Source organism: Dendrobates tinctorius, unplaced genomic scaffold (genome assembly GCF_039654945.1).
Source record: "Dendrobates tinctorius isolate UK_male_01 unplaced genomic scaffold, ASM3965494v1 ptg000240l, whole genome shotgun sequence".
Taxonomy (NCBI): domain Eukaryota; kingdom Metazoa; phylum Chordata; class Amphibia; order Anura; family Dendrobatidae; genus Dendrobates; species Dendrobates tinctorius.
The window spans coordinates 1415639-1434287 of record NW_027361907.1 but is presented as its reverse complement, the minus strand read 5'-3'; the positions used below and the strand labels follow the sequence as shown (position 1 = coordinate 1434287).

Sequence of the window (18649 nt, the reverse complement as noted above, 5' to 3'; positions counted from 1 at the left end):
AGGCTTCTGTCAGTGAAACACTGACAGGTATAAAGCATTACACATATTTGCTATCGCTACATCCGGAACAACCTGATCTATAAAACTGTCACACTAATTAACCACTGCAGTAAGCATTGAGAAAAAAACAAGGCAAAAAAAATGTGCATTTTCATCATACTGCCAAACAAAAAGTCGAATAAAATATGATCAAAAAGGCAAATGGTATCATGGACAATGCTATCTAGTTCTGCATAAAACAAGCCACAACACAGCTCTGTCAGCAGAGAAATAAAAAATGTATAGCTCTCAAAATACAAGGATGCAAAAAACAATTCTTTTTTCTATAAAATATTTTTGGTTGTGTTAAAGCGGCAAAACATGAAAAAATTATATAAATGTTAATCATACTGACCTGGAGAATAAAGCTGTCTTATCACTTTTACCACACACAGAATGGAATAAAAACAAACAAAAAACAATTCCTGAATTGCTAGTTTTTGTTCATTTTGCCACCAAAAATCAAAATTGAAAGCGACCAAAAAATGTTGCATGCCCGAAAAAAGTACAAATAAAAACATGAACTCGTCGCACAAATAGCAAGCTCTCATATGACTTTGTTGGCAGAAATATAGAAAAATTATTGCACTCAAAATATGAGGATATAAAAACTTTATTTTACAAAAAAAAATTGTTTAATGTATGATAGTTCAAAACATAAAAAAAATCTGGTATTGCTGTAATCAGATCAATCTGAAGAATTTTAGTCATCTAATCACTGAAACTGCATGAGGAATGATGTAAAAATTAAATACAATAATTTTTGGCCTGCTGTTGATTTGTTCATTCTGCCTCTCAAAAATCGCCATAAGGCTCAGCCCACATCTTTCCTGCCCTCTACACTGAGCACTTACAACGGGGTTTCCATGTAAATCTCTGAAATGCGTGACTCAGACAGAACTTCTGGCAGAAGAGTCCTTATATTGAGGCAGATGAAGACACTGTGGAAGCTATATGGCCCTATGATATAGGGGTGTCTGTCTTTTTGAGTATGTATAAAAGCATGGTTGGGCCACAGTTTTGTGCACTTCTATAAAAAAGGATACGGCTAGTTTCACACTTGCTTTTTTTTGCAGCGCGTTTTTCCCGCAAAAAAACGCATTGAAAAAACGCATACATAAGCATACAACTGCTGCGTTTTTTTCAAGCATTTTTATGAGCATGCATGAAAAAAACGCAGCGTTTTTATGCGTTTGTATGCGTTTTTAGCGCGTTTTTACCGCGTTTGCGTTTTTTTCCAACATTTTTAGGTGGCTCCTCACACTACCCAAACCCTGACTTTACTAACCCTAACCCTGACCCTAACCCTAACCCTAACCCTGACCCTAACCCTAACCCTAACCCTGACCCTAACCCTTAACCAAATCATACTTAACCCTAACCCAAACCCTAAACCCTAACTAACCCTAACCCTAACCCTAACCCTGACCCTAACCCTAACCCTAACCCTGACCCTAACCCTGACCCTAACCCTAACCCTAACCCTAACCCTAACCCTTAACAAAACCATACTTAACCCTAACCCTGACCCTAACCCTAACCCTAACCCTAACCCTAATCCTGACCCTAACCCTGACCCTAACCCTAACCCTAACCCTAACCCTGACCCTAACCCTTAACCAAACCATACTTAACCCTAATCCTGACCCTAACCCTGACCCTAATCCTTAACAAAACCATACTTAACCCTAACCCTGACCCTAACCCTAACCCTGACCCTAACCCTAACCCTAACCCTGACCCTAACCCTAACCCTAACCCTAACCCTGACCCTAACCCTTAACCAAACCATACTTAACCCTAATCCTGACCCTAACCCTGACCCTAATCCTTAACAAAACCATACTTAACCCTAACCCTGACCCTAACCCTAACCCTGACCCTAACCCTAACCCTAACCCTGACCCTAACCCTAACCCTAACCCTAACCCTGACCCTAACCCTTAACAAAACCATACTTAACCCTAATCCTGACCCTAACCCTGACCCTAACCCTTAACCAAACCATACTAAACCCTAACCCTGACCCAAAACCCAACCCTAACCCTGACCCTAACCCTAACCCTAAACCCCCTTAACTAACCCTAACTCTAACTCAAACCCCTAAATTCCATGGTTAAAAAAAAAAAACGCATATGCAAAAAAACGCTTACATGAGCATGCCAGTGCGCACATATGCGCATCCATAGGCTATAATGGCCATTTTTAGCGCAAAACGTGCGCATATGTGCGCATGCGCTTTTTTGCAGGGCCAAAAAATGCAACATGATGCGTCTGGAAAATCCAATCGCACACCCCAAAAAAACGCAGCGCATGAAAATCGCATACATGCGCTTACAAGCGCGCAGGTATGCGCACCCATGTTAAATATAGGGGAAAAACCGCATGCGCAGGTTAGCGTTTTATTCCAGCGCTAAAAAACGCAAATGTGAAACCAGCCTACCACTGAACAAAATCCAGATGGAATCCTGAGTAACTCTGCTGCATTATAGTGAATGGATCTGTCAGGGGTTTCACCTGAATTAGAGCCTTTCCGAGACTTAGATACGATGTATAATACAAATTAATATTGTGGTTCCGTGTTAGCCAGAAAAATAGATGTAAAGGCTTGATGAAGGGGCCTTCTGAGCTTTGAAAGCTTGCAAATATAATGTCTCTGGTTAGCCAATAAAGGTATCACTCCTTGAATACTTTTCTCAATTTTTTGGGACACAAGTATTTACATCAAGAGCAGTGGTTCCCAAACTCCAGTCCTCGCGGACTCCAACAGGTCATGTTTTCAGGATTTCCTTAGTATTTGACAGGTGATGGAAGTATCATCAAGGCATCAGGAATTCTCTCACTTGTGTAACACTATGGAAATCCTGAAAATATGACCTGTTGGGGTCTGCGAGGACTGGAGTTTGGGAACCACTGATCTAGAGACTTAGATAGAAACCCCAAAGTAAGTGCTCAGCACAGGATAAGTGTGATCCAAGATATCACGTAAAATGTTCCCAATAAAAGCTTCAAATCAATTCACAAAAAATGCAAGTCCTCACTCAGGTATGTCATTCATTAATGGAAATATATGGGGCTTCCACGTTATTGAGAACACAAAAGCTCCGGAAAAGTGAAAGGGCTCCCCCAAAATAAATTCAGCAAATTCTGAGATTCCAAATATAAATTTTTAACACACAAATATCCAATAGATAATGAAGGACAAAGAGAATTCACTATTCATGAAGAACACGTAATGTGGAGGAAAGATGAACTTTGACTTTAAAACCATCACTTTAAAAGCACTTTTTTTTTGCTTTTTCATGATTTTGTTTGAATTTTTGCACTAAGCAATTTACATTTGCACCTTTTGATATTTTACTAGCACAGTGTTGCTGTAATATTAAGATTCACTATTGATGCTATCATAGAATCATATTTGGTTCAGCACTTATTTTCTGGTAAATATCCTTACCTTTCATGCTATTTTGTCTAAATATTTGTACTAAGCACTTTTTATTGGCACTTTTTGCTATCTTTTTAATATCAGACATTATATATAATATTGTAGTATCTAATTGTGGACTGATAGTTCTGGATTTTGTTTATTAATGGCACTCTAGTAACCTTAGCCCCTATGTACTTGAACACAGTAGAATTTTATATTTATTTTTATTTTTAAAGTGATTTAATAAAGACATACATTTTACTTGGATTATACTCTGGTTGTGTGGGTTCATTTTTCCTCCCCATTATGTGTTCTTTCCAAATATAAATGTCTTGCTTCCTCCTGAGCTCCAGTGTTCCTAAGCCACATTTAGTATCCACACATTTGCCAATTCTGTAGCAATGAGAGACCACTTAATTTAGATGCATTTCTCCAGAAGCATGAGATGGGAATAATGTACTGGGAACTACAATGTACTGGGAACTAAAATGTATGGGCACTACAATGGCAGATTTGCGATTTTCACTCTAACATCCACTGCTACTTGTTTTGGGAAAACACCCATGTAGTCAAATCATTACTATGCCTGTAAATAAATTCTCAAAGGGGTATAATTTCCAAAATGGGGTCACTTGAGAGGGTATTCTGCTTTTTTAGCACTTAGGGGCTCTGTACATGGAGTTTGCAACCTATTCTATGAAAATCTGTGCTCCAGGAGTCAAATAGCGCTCCTTTCCGAGTCTCTCCATGTGGCTAAGCAGTACTACACAGCCACATATGCGATATTTCCATGTTCAGAAGAAACTCTGACATATTTTGGTGCTATTTTTACCCATTTCCCAGTGTGAAAATGTAAAATCTGTATTTTTTCCTCACTGTCAAATGGTATAAATTCTGTGACACAGTCTTAGTGTCAATATGAGCACTGCACTCTTAGATGAATTCATTGAGAGGTATTGTTTGTAAAATGGGGTCAATAATAGGGGGTTCTGCTTTTCTGGCACATTAGGAGCTCTTCTAGTGGGTCATGGCACCAACATACTATAACAGCAAAATCTGCACTAAAATATGGTGTTCCTTCCCTTTTGAGCTTTGCACTGTGCCTGAAAAAGTGCTTCCCAATTATATGAAGAGTATTGGCACACTCAAAAAATTTGCACAACAAACTGGGAGTTCCATTTTTCCTATTAGCCCTTATAAAAATTTAAAATTTGAGGCTAAAACAACATTTTAGTGGTAAAAATGTCATTTTCTTTTTTCACCACCCATTGGTATAAAATTCTGTGAGGCATGTGTGAACAACTAGATGAACTGAATGGGGGGTGCAGTTTGTAAAATAGGGTTATTTATGGGGGATTCTGTTGTTTTGGCACCTTAGGGGCTCTAACAATATGACATGACACCCTCAAACCATTCTATGAACATCTGAACTCCAATATAACGCGTCTTCACTTCTGAGCTTTGCACTGTGCCACAAAAGTAGCTTTTTTACCACATATAGGGTACTGACATACTCATAAAACATTGTGTAACTAAATACACTGTTTCATTTCTCCTATTACCCATTTTCCAAAAAAAATCTTGGGTCCCAAAGCTACATTTTAGTGAAAGAAAGGTAATATTCCATTGGCCCAGTCCAATGTTATTATATTCTACGAATCATGTGAGGGTTAAAAATGCTCACAAAACCACTAGATAAATTCCTCAAGTTAACAAAATAGGGTCACTTGTGGGGGGTTTCTGCTGTTTTGGCATGTCAGGGTGTCTACAAATGTGACATGGTATCAGCAATTTATTCCAGCCAAAATTGCACTCCAAAATTCAATTGGCACTCCTTCTCTTCCAAGCCCTGCCATGTGCCCAAACAGTATTTTTACACAATGTAAGGGGTATTAGTGTACTCAAGAGAAATTGCACAACAAATTTTATGGTCCATTTTCTCCTTTTACCTTTGTGAAAATGAAAAACTTGTGGCTGAAGCAACATTTTTGTAGTAAAATTTTTTTTCATTTTTACACAGATAAGTGTAAGGTTATGCACATGGGAAGGAGAAACAGATGCTATAATTACTTACTAAATGGGAAACTGCTGGGGAAATCAGACATGGAAAAAGACTTAGGCATCTTAGTCAATAAGAAGCTAAATTGGAGTGCCCAGTGTCAAGCAGCTCCACCAAAGCAAATAGGGTCATGGGATGCATTAGAGGAGGTCTGGGGACACGAGATGAAAACATAATTCTCCCTCTGTACAAATCACTCATCAGACCACACTTGGAGTATTGTGTGCAATTTTGGACGCCAGTGCTCATGAAAGACATTACTGAACTTGAAAGGGTTCAAAGGCGGGCTACTAAAATGATAAATGGAGTTGGTTCACTACAATACCCAGAAAGGTTATCAAAATTAGGTCTATTTACTCTAGAAAAGAGAAGACTTAGCTGAGACCTAATATATATGTACAAGTATATCAGAGGGCAATACAGAGATCTCTCCAATGAACTGTTTGTACCAAGGACTGTGACAAGAACAAGGGGGCATTCTCTTCGTTTGGAGGAAAGACAATTTCTGCACCAGCATAGAAGAGGGTTCTTCACGGTAAGAGCAGTGAGGCTCTGGAATTCTCTTCCTGAGGAAGTGGTGATGGCCAACTCACTGAATGAATTTAAGAAAGGAATGGATGCTTTTCTTGTGAGTAACAGTATAGAAGGTTTTGAATAACATAATATTATAGGTAGATGGTTGACCCAGCTTAGGGGAAGGAATTTTTTTCCCTATGGAGAAAATTGGCTTCTACTCTGTGGGTTTGTTTGCCTTCCCCAGGATCAACAATGCAGAACAGCTGCACTAAAAATAGGCTGAACTAGATGGACATAAGGTCTTCCTTCAGCCTTCAAAACTATGTTACTATGTTACATCTGAACGCTATAAAATTTTGTGAAGCCTGTCAGGAACACCGCACTGCACTTGCTCACTGAGCCAGTGCACATGCCCTGAGTACAAAGACTGTGCGCAAAGATACCTGCAGAGCGGGCAGTAGTGATGACAATGCGTGCTCCAGGACCTGAAACACGTGACTGCTGGGGGCATGGCCTAAGCTCCACAAAGCTAGGAGCTGCAGGGAAACTCCTAGAAAGGTAACTACAGGACAATGTTACCAAGGGGCATAGACAGAGACAGAAACCCGATCAAGTCGAGGTCAAAGCACGAGATAGCAATACAGTACAAAGGATTAGACAGAATGGATAGTCAGGACATAGCAATAGATCAGAAAACCAGAAAGGGCATTAGATGGTACAATAGGGGTAAACTGTAACGGAGTAATGATAGCCAAGCCAGGAGGTCAGAACCAGAAAAGACAATAGTACAAAAATGAGAGATGGAGTACAGAGCGAAGGAACAAGCCGGGTCATACACAGGAAGCAAACAAACAATGCAGAGTACACGCACACCAGGGGTCAGACACACCAGAACAGCAGTATAACTGACAGAGAATGCTAGTTTGGAGTGAGTATAAATACCCCTCCCAGATCCAAAGAGAGGCCGGCAAAAGTTAACCCTGTGAGAACAGGACATTAACCATGTCCTAACCATGACAAGCCTCTGTGAGTTTAAGGTGCTCACCACACCTCTAGATCAGTTCCTTCAGGGGTGTAGCTTGCAAACTGAGGTCAAGCACATCAGGGGCTCTGCAAACATGACATAATGTTAACATCCCCTATCTAATCCAGTTGATGTTGCACTCCAGAATTGCATTCTTTCCTTCTGAGCCCTGCTATGCACCCAAACAGTGTTTTGCTTTTTTTTACCACATATGGGGTATTGATGTAAAATTTTATTCACAAACTGTATGGTCCATTTTCTTCAATTACCCTTGTGAAAATTAAAAATTTTGTGCAAAAACATTTTTGTGGTTAAAAATTGATTTTTTTCATGTTCACGGCTCAATGTAATAAAATTATGTGAAACTTCTGTGGGTTCAATGTGCTCACCACAGCTCTAAATAAATTACTTAAGGGTTTTAGTTTCCAAAAAGGGGTCACTTGTGGGAGATTCCATTGTTTAGGTACATCATGGGCTCTGAAAACATGATATGGCATCCTTTATCAATTGCAGACAATTTTGCACTGCAAAAGTCAAATGGTGCACCTTCTCTTCCAAACCCCACCGTTTGCCCAAACAGAAACTTTTGGTGTACTCAACAGAAATTGTACAACAAACTCTATGGCTTATTTTCTCCTGTAACCCTTATGAAAATGCTAAATTTGGGGCTAAAGCAACATTTTTGTGGTAAAAAGTAACATTTTAATTTTTCTCTTCCACATTGATTTAATTCCTGTGAAGCACCTGAATGATTAAAAAACTTCTTGAATGTGATTTTTGGCACTTTAAGAGGTGCAGTTTTTTAAAATGATGTCACTTTTGGGTTTTTTTCTGTTATACACGCCCTTCAAAGTCACTTCAAATGTGATGTGGTCCCTAAAAATATTGGTTTTGTAAATTCTGATGGAAAAATGAGAAATTGCTAACAAACTTTTGACCCTTCTAACTTCCCAACAAGAAAATTAACTATTTTGTATGTAATTACTATCTGGTTTCAGAGCATTGAAATTAAAAGTTTGAAAATTACGAAATTTTCTACATTTTCACAAAATTTCGATATTTTCACAAATAAATGATAAACACAAAAAAAAGATAGACCTAAATTTAACACTACCATAAAGTATAATCTGTCACAAAAAAACCAATCTCAGAATCACTGGGAAACATTGAAGTATTCCTGAGTTGTTACCACATAAATTGACACTGTTCAGAATCGTAAAATTGGCCCTAGTCAGGAAGGCGAAAATAAGCTTGGGGATGAAGGGGTTAAAGATTGGAGGGTTCAATATTAGTAAATGGAAGACCACAGAGGAGGATGTTGCAGGACTTAAATGTGCAAATATGACGCAATAATATTGCAGCTTAAAATAATGACATACTGACATACTTTTATATCATCGGTCAGGAAGGGATTAATTAAACTTTTTTATATAAAACTTCACATTTGTTTTCAATTCATTGTATGCGAGAATATAAGTCTTTTAATATATTATTAAAGCAACAACTATTTTCACTTCAATCATGCTGGTACGACGCTTCAATCATACAGCGGATTTTAAGAATTCCATTCTAGTGATTGTAAGAGTTCCAGTAGTAAAACCACCCTCATCATCATAGTGTTATCACCTTACCTGTTGCTATATATATATAGTAATCAAAATCAGTTAATATTTCATTATTTTACCTTGCTGGCAAAGTACAATTTTTCTTTGCAGTTGAACACACATCGCATTAAGTTGATCAGCCTGCCAGTATTTTAGGAAAACTTTTCGAGCTCCAATCTATAAGGCAAAAATAATTTATATATTTATATTAAAATATGTGCAATTCCCAATTTTACACCATTGCCACTGAGTAAAATTGTCAGTAGTAATGAATTAATGATGATAAAAATGAGGTTTCCAATATTATATACAGTATATATTATCTACAGCAGGGAAAGTACCATGCATGCCCAGGCTGGTAATACACAAAACAAGAGAGTGATTTCAGTGCATGTCAGTGCTATTAATCAAGGCCAACATGGAGGCTTTTGGCAGGGGTAGGGTGGCAAGTTGGTGCCCTTGTGGGGACTAGGATCAACCTCAGGACACCATCCAATTAATTTGTATAATGAAATTTTATTTTCTTCACAATGTTGACTTTCTTTGGGGCCACATAGGTATGTTTGAACAAGTCTTAAATTCTCCTACCTGGCACTGAAGATTATTTTATAGGCTTAAAATGTCTGACAGGCCATTTTATAGCAGCTGCATAGCTTTATATTTCACAAGTACATTTTATCATCTGTCCACAGGATTGGTGATAATATAAAGTGTATTCACATAGAAAAAAATTATAATCCAGTCCAGCTCACGCATAAACTGAAGTGTTCCGATAGTGCAGGGACATGAAGACCTGTGCCGGCAGCAGGAAATGAAGACAACTTGGTAGGGAATGTGTCCAGCAACAGATCCGGAGAGGTAAGTGATAAAATCAAATATTTATTTCAAAAAATGATTGCATTTTTTTTCTCAAAGCATTTTTATATCATAACATACCTGAGATATGACTAAGAACAAGAACTGTAGTTTGAAATGTGTCAGTCTGGTACAATGCCAGCAATACACAATTTGTACTAATATGATAAAAAAAAATTTGGAAAAAAACAATAATAATTTTTTGAAAAAAATAGTTGTTTTTCACACATACCTCTCCAGATTTGTTGCTTCCCTTCCAGAATAGAAGATAAGTAGCTAATCATTGGGGGTCTATTGCATGAAACCCCACTATCAGAAGAAAGGGTTCCTGAGTTCAAACATATTTTTTTAATGAAACAACACTACTCATGCTCGACTGTAGCTACATTCAAATGAAAGACGTGGAACTAACATTTTTGTGACATATGAAAGTACCAGTTGAGTGAGCCACAGTGATCAGCAACATTTATCACCTATCCTGTTGATAGAGGATAATTGTGGGACAACAGCTTTACTTATTTTATATCTATAAGTTATGTAACTTTCTAATTTATCCTGCATTTCAATAATTGATCGGTTTCAAGATCTTTAGAACTTAATTTGCTGTCAGTAAATAGTAACATCCATTATACAGATAGAGTGGTCCTTATGCGCTATTCATACTTCACTGACCAATGACTCCCATACTTAGTGGAATATTTTGTGATGTTTGGGATCTATAATATAATATTTTTGATGTTAAGACTGTTACGATGTTGATGTTAAGATGTTGAAAAATATCAATGTGTGCTAGCTATTCTTGCTATCAAGCAAGGATGGAAACCCAGACTTAACTACTGACACAGTTATTAGAAATAGATTTATAAAGAGCCTTACCCTTGTTCACACATTTGAAGGTTTCTGTCAGTTCAGACAATTCTTATAGAACAGCAGTACTATTTACTTATCTGGACTATAGACTGGTTGCTTTTACCTTCACTAAGCTATGTAAGGCTAGGTTCACATAACGTTTTAGCAGCGCGATCACGTTATGCTATACCTGCTAGCGCAGATTAATCATCTGTGCTGGCACAGATGATTCATCTGCGCTTGCAGTGACAGAGCCTCAGACGCTGCAGGCCCCGTCCGAGGCTCCATCAGCGAATGACGGCACATCGCTTTACGGCATGCGTCGTGATGCGCCTGACAATGGGCTCAATGGCAGCATTAACGGACTGCGTTACACTGCATTATACCTCGATGTAACACAGTCCGTCAACGGACTGCCTAAAACGCAGTGTGACCCCAGCCTAAGCAGTTGCACAAACAAAACTCCTTTGGTTCTGAATAAAGCATAGTCCTGTACAAATATTAGTCCTGGACAAATATAGTCCTGGACAAAAATTAGGTATACTGGTGATAGATATATTTTATAACTAATATATATATATATGTATATATTGTGAGGGGTTGACTCACTTGGCTGCTTGCAAAGGTAGAATCAGGAATGCCTCTTGAGGTAAATAATCTGTCATATATTCCCCAATCTGCCCAAAAGCTGGAGATTTCGGCATTTTCAGACAACAAACAGGGAATTCAGGAGAGGGCGTCTGCATTACCATGTAACTTTCCTGACGTACGCTCTATGTGGAAACTAAAGTCTTACTCTTCTTCTCCCTTAACCATCTCAGAAGGGCATGGTCTGATACTAGCTTTTACCTACGGCCTAGAAGGTAATACTTCAGTGTATCCACAGCCCACTTTATGGCTAAGCATTCCTTCACAAAGATTGCATAGTTTTTCTAGCATGAAGAGAGTTTCCGGCTCAGATACAGAATGGGATGTTCTTCTCTATTTATTTCCTGAGACAGCACAGCTCCTTACCCAACTTCTGAAGCATCTGTCTGTTCCATTAATTCCTTGCTAAATTCCAGTATGACCAGAACCTGATGCTTGCCCAGCGCCCACTTAAGTTCATGAAATGCCACCTCTGTGTCTGGAGTCCATTTCACCTTTGTCGACTTGGTGCCCATAAGGAGGTCTGTTAACAGCACGGCAATTATGGCAACATTTTGGATAAATCACCGGAAGTACCCCACAATTCCAAGAAATGCCCTCACTTGCTTCTTGGAAAGCAGTTGCGGCCACTTCTGAATTGCCTAGATCTTTTTTAGCTGAGGCTTGACTTTGCCTCTCCCGATGATGTAACCTAACCACCTGGCCTCTTGCTTCCTTATGGCACACTTCTTTGGATTTACAGTGAATCCAGGTTCTCAATGCATCGAGGATCTCCTGTACCTTTGGCAGATGAGTACTCCATTCAACGCTGAAGACAACTATGTAATCAAAGTAGACAGCATCATATTTCTTATGTGGAACCAATATTCGATCCATCGCCCTCTGAAAGGTAGATGGTGCCCCCTGCAGGCCAAAGGCCATACACCCATATGGCATTGAGAAGGCTGTCTTCTCCTTGGCACTCTGGGACATGGGGATCTGTCAGTATCCCTTCGTTAGGTTGAGGGTTGTGATGTACCTTGCATATCCCTTTCGCTCAATGAGTTCATCCACGTGGGGCATCGGATACGTATCAAAACTGGACACCTCATTGAGCCTGTGGTAGTCATTACAAGATTGCCAATTGCCATCGGGCTTTGACATAAGGACGATGGGACCCTACCTTCAACTTTTTGACTCCTCTTTTACCCCGAGGTCCAGCATTCTCTTCACCTCCTTTGATATTATTTTGTGGCATGCTTTGGGCATTCTATATGGCTTGAGGTTCACCATTACATGTGGTTCTGTTAATACGTTGTGTTCAACTCTTAGCCAAAGAATTCCTCGGTGGCACTGCTTCCTGGTATAGGGTCACGTAGTCCATGACCACTAGGATGTACTGATCGCTGCATGCAGATTTAATTAGGAAACCTATTAGGTCCATGGAAATCCTTTCAATGGGGACTTTATCACTGGCATTGGAACTAAGGGGCTTCGGAAGTGAGAAGTAGGAGTGGTTATCTGACAGGTGATGCAGCACCTACAATAATTTAGGATCTCTCTGTAACATCCAGGAAAATAGAACCTCCATATTACTCTCTCCTGAATTTTCTCTACCCCCAGATGTACCACCAAAACATGAGAATGGGCTTTGTCTAATACCCTCCACCAGCAAGGACCCAGAACTAACAGCTGCTCCACTATCTCCCGTCAGTTTGGTCACCTGATACAAGAAATCACCATTGACTGCAAAGTGAGGGAACCTGGTATCAGCCCAAGGCTCTTGAGCAACCCCATTACATACGGTAACATTATCAAATGCCCCCTTCAATGTAAGATCTCTAATTTGAGCAGTACCAAAGTTCTCTTCAGGCACTTCTAACTCAGTGAAGATGAGCTGTTCTGTCACCATCTCACTCTCCTCTCCAGCAAGGACATGGCCGTTGTCCGCTCATTGTCCCTGTATGCCTGCATGTACCGGCCCTATTTTAACCTTGTCCACATCATGGATGCAAAATAAAGCACTTTAGTTTTATACTAACCGGTGAGTGCCACATTCCTTATCCTCTTGCTGTTTCCTGCATATATGGATGTTTTTCCGTGCTGAGCACCAAAATACCATTTTTTTTACTTGACTATTAATGATCATTTGATGGGGATCTTATGTTAAAGTGTGAGTAGTTGCCTTAGTGCCATTTGTGTTTCACTCTATTGCTACTTGATATACTGTATATACTAGCTGAAGAGCCCGGCGCTGCCCAGGCATAATAACTAACTACGGTTAGTTATAACAAATTATAATGATTATATATATATATATATAAAGCTGAGTGTATAGCCCCGCCCACTCCGCATAGCCACATTCACTGTAATATCCCACATCATCCCGTCAGCCATAGCTACCGGACTACTTCCCCAAATATCCCACATCATCCCAACAAAGGCAGTAAAAGTAGAATAGTGAAATTGCACAGAAACTGGGTTCACTAAGATCCCAGGTTTTCTACTGATCAAGCTGATTTTCTCACTTATCTGCCACCATAAATATCACAGTCATGCTTTTCACCAATGTACAGGCACAAACCTTATACATTAGTACAGCAGAGAAGCCTTCACACATATTTTCATGCACCGTCAACTTGTAATTTGTCCGGCTGAGTTGCTCATGGATGTACAGCATCTGTATGCAGTATAGTATCATATTTAATGGGTTGTTATGGGAAAAGCATTACGTGTTATATGGGTATATTCAGGTGAATTATGGAGAAAGTAGAACTTTAAAAAAACTCACAGCATCAGAGCACAGTAACACATCAATAATGCATGAAAGTGTCTGTGAGAAAATATTAAATCCACATGACATTTAATATTTGCACTTTCCTACATTCATGTGTGTCACTTAATGATACCACATGGGAGGGGGGATTCATTTCTGTCATGTACTCACTGCTCCTTTCTGGCGGACAGACGATGGCTGGGAGCTTATGTTCCCGGGGATGGTAGATTTCTCCCACCATGTCAGTGTCTGCTGAGGTGTTGTCAAGTGGGAAAACTTGCTCATAGCAACCAATCACAACTCAGCTTCTTTTAACCAGCTCTGGTGAAATGAGAGATGCTTAGTGATTGGTTGCAAGGAAAACTGTTGGTCATAGCAACCAATCACAGCTTAGCTTCTTTTGAACAGCTCTGGTGAAATGAAAGATGCATTGTGATTGGTTGGTGATACACACATACATACATTCATTTTTATATATAGAGATATGCAGTATATATATATATATATATACTGTATATATATATATATATACACTCACTGGCCACTTTATTAGGTACACCATGCTAGTAACGGGTTGGACCCCCTTTTGCCTTCAGAACTGCCTCAATTCTTTGTGGCAGAGATTCAACAAGGTGCTGGAAGCATTCCTCAGAGATTTTGGACCATATTGACATGATGGCATCACACAGTTGGCGCAGATTTGTCGGCTGCACATCCCTGATGCGAATCTCCCGTTCCACCACATCCCAAAGATGCTCTATTGGATTGAGATCTGGTGACTGAGGAGGCCATTTGAGTACGGTGAACTCATTGTCATGTTCAAGAAACCAATCTGAGATGATTCGAGCTTTATGACATGGCGCATTATCCTGCTGAAAGTAGCCATCAGATGTTGGGTACATTGTGGTCATAAAGGGATGGACATGGTCAGCAACAATACTCAGGTAGGCTGTGGCGTTGCAACGATGCTCAATTGGTACCAAGGGGCCCAAAGAGTGCCAAGAAAAAATTCCCCACACCATGACACCACCACCACCAGCCTGAACCGTTGATACAAGGCAGGATGGATCCATGCTTTCATGTTGTTTACGCCAAATTCTGACCCTACCATCCGAATGTCGCAGCAGAAATCGAGACTCATCAGACCAGGCAACGTTTTTCCAATCTTCTACTGTCCAATTTCGATGAGCTTGTGCAAATTGTAGCCTCAGTTTCCTGTTCTTAGCTGAGAGGAGTGGTACCCGGTGTGGTCTTCTGCTGCTGTAGCCCATCTGCCTCAAAGTTCGACGCACTGTGCGTTCAGAGATGCTCTTCTGCCTACCTTGGTTGTAACGGGTGGCAATTTGAGTCACTGTTGCCTTTCTATCAGCTCGAACCAGTCTGCCCATTCTCCTCTGACCTCTGGCATCAACAAGGCATTTCCGGCCACAGAACTGCCGCTCACTGGATTTTTTTTCTTTTTCGGACCATTCTCTGTAAACCCTAGAGATGGTTGTGCGTGAAAATCCCAGTAGATCAGCAGTTTCTGAAATACTCAGACCAGCCCTTCTGGCACCAACAATCATGCCACGTTCAAAGGCACTCAAATCACCTTTCTTCCCCATACTGATGCTCGGTTTGAACTGCAGGAGATTGTCTTGACCATGTCTACATGCCTAAATGCACTGAGTTGCCGCCATGTGATTGGCTGATTAGAAATTAAGTCTTAACACACAGTTGGACAGGTGTACCTAATAAAGTGGCCAGTGAGTGTATATATATATATATATATCAATTGATTTCTGTCATCTGATCTTTATGCACAACAAAATGACTGGGTCAACGTGCACCAAACTTGCTACAAGTAAATCAGATGTTTGGAAAGATCTATGGCTGGGTGTAATGCTGAGTTACCTCTCACAGACAAGCAATGAGATAGTATTGTCAAGGGGTCTGCGGTCAGAATATCAGGATAACATACTGAGCACTAGGGGGCATTCGTTATGGGTGAAAGAAAGGCGATTCCAGCAGCTAAATAGGAAAAGGTTCTTTGTAGTTAGAGCAGTCAGACTGTGGAATTCCCTACCACAAGAAGTAGTAATGGCAGATACTTTACCAGCTTTTAAAATAGGGCTAGACGATTTCCCTGATACACATAACATTATGGGTTATAGTTGACGAAATGAACAATTTGTGGAGAAATGTTGAACTTGATCGACCTAGGTCTTTTTTCAACCTATGTAACTAGATAGATCAGAGCAGAAGGGGTTAAACAGATGGATGGTCACAATAAGGTGCAAAATCAGGCAACGAAACATCAACAAACATAATGCAAGGCACAGAGAGAACAAATCACACAATAGCTGAATGTACGACTGGCAGAACTATCGGAGTAGCAGCCAAGCTGTCAATCAACACACCAACGGCTCAGCACGCCCCTGCAACAGACTGGATGACTGAGCTGTCAATTTAAGTATTGACAGCTTCAGCACGTCCCTGTACCAGATTAGACAGCTGAGCTGTAAGTAGCTGAGCTGCATTCCAGACACACTGAGGGGTGGAACCAAGATACTGGGTTTAAGCTCACTAGGAGCTATTGTTCTTGATATATTTGCAAAAAAAAAAAGCCATTCTCCAGGCTGATCAATTGGGTCACAGCGAGCAGATTGAAGCCATTTCAGCATTTTAGGACCTACTGATCATGACACATTTGCTAAGGCATCAAAATTTTGCACATAATAACTCAGTCATTTTTTTATTTGCTGTGAACAGATGGTACCTATTCTGACTTTAAGCATTATTATCATATATTGAAAATCTTTCTGACCAGTCATACATCCAAACTAGAACATTGCAATTGAACAAAAGACTCCTGTTATAGAACACATGGCTGCTAGCCAAGCTGCCCAGACCTTTCAGGAGACCCAAGCCCTTCTCTGGGCTGACCAGATGCACCACTGCCAACATTAGGCTGATGATACACCGCAGCAGACTGAGGAATGATTGCAGTCTCAGCGACACAGATGAGAAGCACAGACTCTTCAGCAGATTCAAGCCTATCTTCAAATACTTCTGTAGAGTGGAATTCAGTCAGATGACCAGAGGAGATGCAGAGAGAGACTAAAGGCCCCGTCTCACTAAGCGATCTCGGTAGCGAGATCGCTGTTGAGTCACAACTTTTGTGACGTAACAGCGATCTCACCAGCGAGATCGCTGTGTGTGACAGCGATCAGCGAGCGGCCCCCCTGCCGGTATCGCTGATCGTTGGAAGAAACCTCTGGACATTTCTTTGGTCGCTGGTCTCCCGCTGGCCAGCACGCATTGCTGTGTGTGACAGGCAGGAGACCAGCGATCAGCTGTAAAAAATAATAAAAAAATAAAAAATATAGTTATTCTCACTTTCCGACGTCCCGTTCAGCCATCCTGCCTCTCTCCACGCTCCGGTCCCAATGATCCTTTGCACGGAGACTTCGCGCTCCCGCGAGACCATGACATCTCGCGGTCATTCGTGCAAAGGATCACTGGGACCGGAGCGTGGAGAGAGGCAGGATGGCTGAACGCGATGTCGGAAGGTGAGAATAACAATATTTTTTATTTTGATTCTATTTTTTACAGCGATGGCAAGCGATGCCGGGCGCTCGGCATCGCTGTGCTGATCGCTGGTGAAGCTGTCTGTGTGACAACTCACCAGCGATCACATAGCGACTTACTAGCGATCCTAACACCTTGATATCGGTGTCGGGATCGCTGGTAAGTCGCTTAGTGTGACGGGGCCTTAAGTCTTTCTCCACATTGCCTCTGGTCATCTATGCAGGGCTGCCACTAGGAATTTTGGGGCCCCGCACTGGCAAATTTTTCGGGGCCCCCTTGAAACTCTGCCCAGGCTCCATCCCTTGAACTGTCCACAGTCCCATGCTCTCTCTTGGAAAAACTCCACTTCTCACCAATCACACATTATCAGTTCCCATCACCAGATCACACATATAGCCAGCAGCTTTTTGTTTTAAGCTGCCACCATAACAAGGTAGACTCTTTTGGCCAGGCCTTACTCTACTATAACTTATTAAACATTTGTTAAAATATGCAATACAATTTAGGTATATTTTTATTTATTTTTCAAATTTTAAAATGACCAATAATATCACACAAGGGACAAATACCACCATACCATGACCAGACACCATATTACCACCACATAGTGACCTATAATACCACATACAAAGAACAAATACCACCATACCATGTCCAACCCATATATTACCACCACATGGTGACCAATAATACCACATACAAAGAGCAAATACCACCACACAATGGCCGGACAAGATATTACCACCACTTTGTGACTGAATATTACAATACTGATCAGTAGAGTTGAGCGATACCGTCCGATACTTCAAAGTATCGTATCGGATGGTATCGGCCGATCTTTAAAAAAAGTATCGGTATCGCCGATTCCGATACCGGAAGTCCCATTCAAGTCTATGGGACTTCCGGTATCGGAATAAGAAAAACCCTTTCCTGCCCTTGTACAGCCTCTCTGGGGTCTGTACGGGCCTTTCGGGGGGCTGTGCCGGCCTGCCAGGGGGTCTGTGCAGGCTCCGGTGGTCTGTGCCGGCCTGCCGGTGGTCTGTGCAGGCTCCGGGGGGCTGTGCCGGCCTGCCGGGGGGCTGTGCCGGCCTGCCGGGGGGCTGTGCTGATGTCCGGGGGTCTGTGCAAGCATCGTCCGATGGGACTACAAGTCCCATCGGGCGATGCCTGCTACCATGACAGTGATTGACACATTAGCCAATGATGGGACAGTAGTAGTCCCATCATCCGGCTAATGTGTTAAATGTAAAAAAAAAAAAAAAAAAAAAAAACATATATATATATATATGTAGTATGTAGTATG

The 18649-nt window shown here is 40.8% G+C and overlaps 1 protein-coding gene across 5 annotated transcripts in view; it reads right to left on the bottom strand.

Moving 5' to 3' along the window:
- Nucleotides 1-18649, bottom strand: part of MYO16 (myosin XVI) — a 783767-nt gene that overhangs the window by 96295 nt on the left and 668823 nt on the right. For all 5 annotated transcript variants that reach the window (XR_012222718.1, XM_073556817.1, XM_073556818.1 and 2 more), the window contains exon 29: nucleotides 8750-8846. Coding sequence is in view for 4 of the 5 variants with exons in the window: in XM_073556817.1 (XP_073412918.1) it covers nucleotides 8750-8846 (97 nt within the window). In the remaining variant the exon portion in view is untranslated. The remainder of the gene's footprint in view (nucleotides 1-8749; nucleotides 8847-18649) is intronic.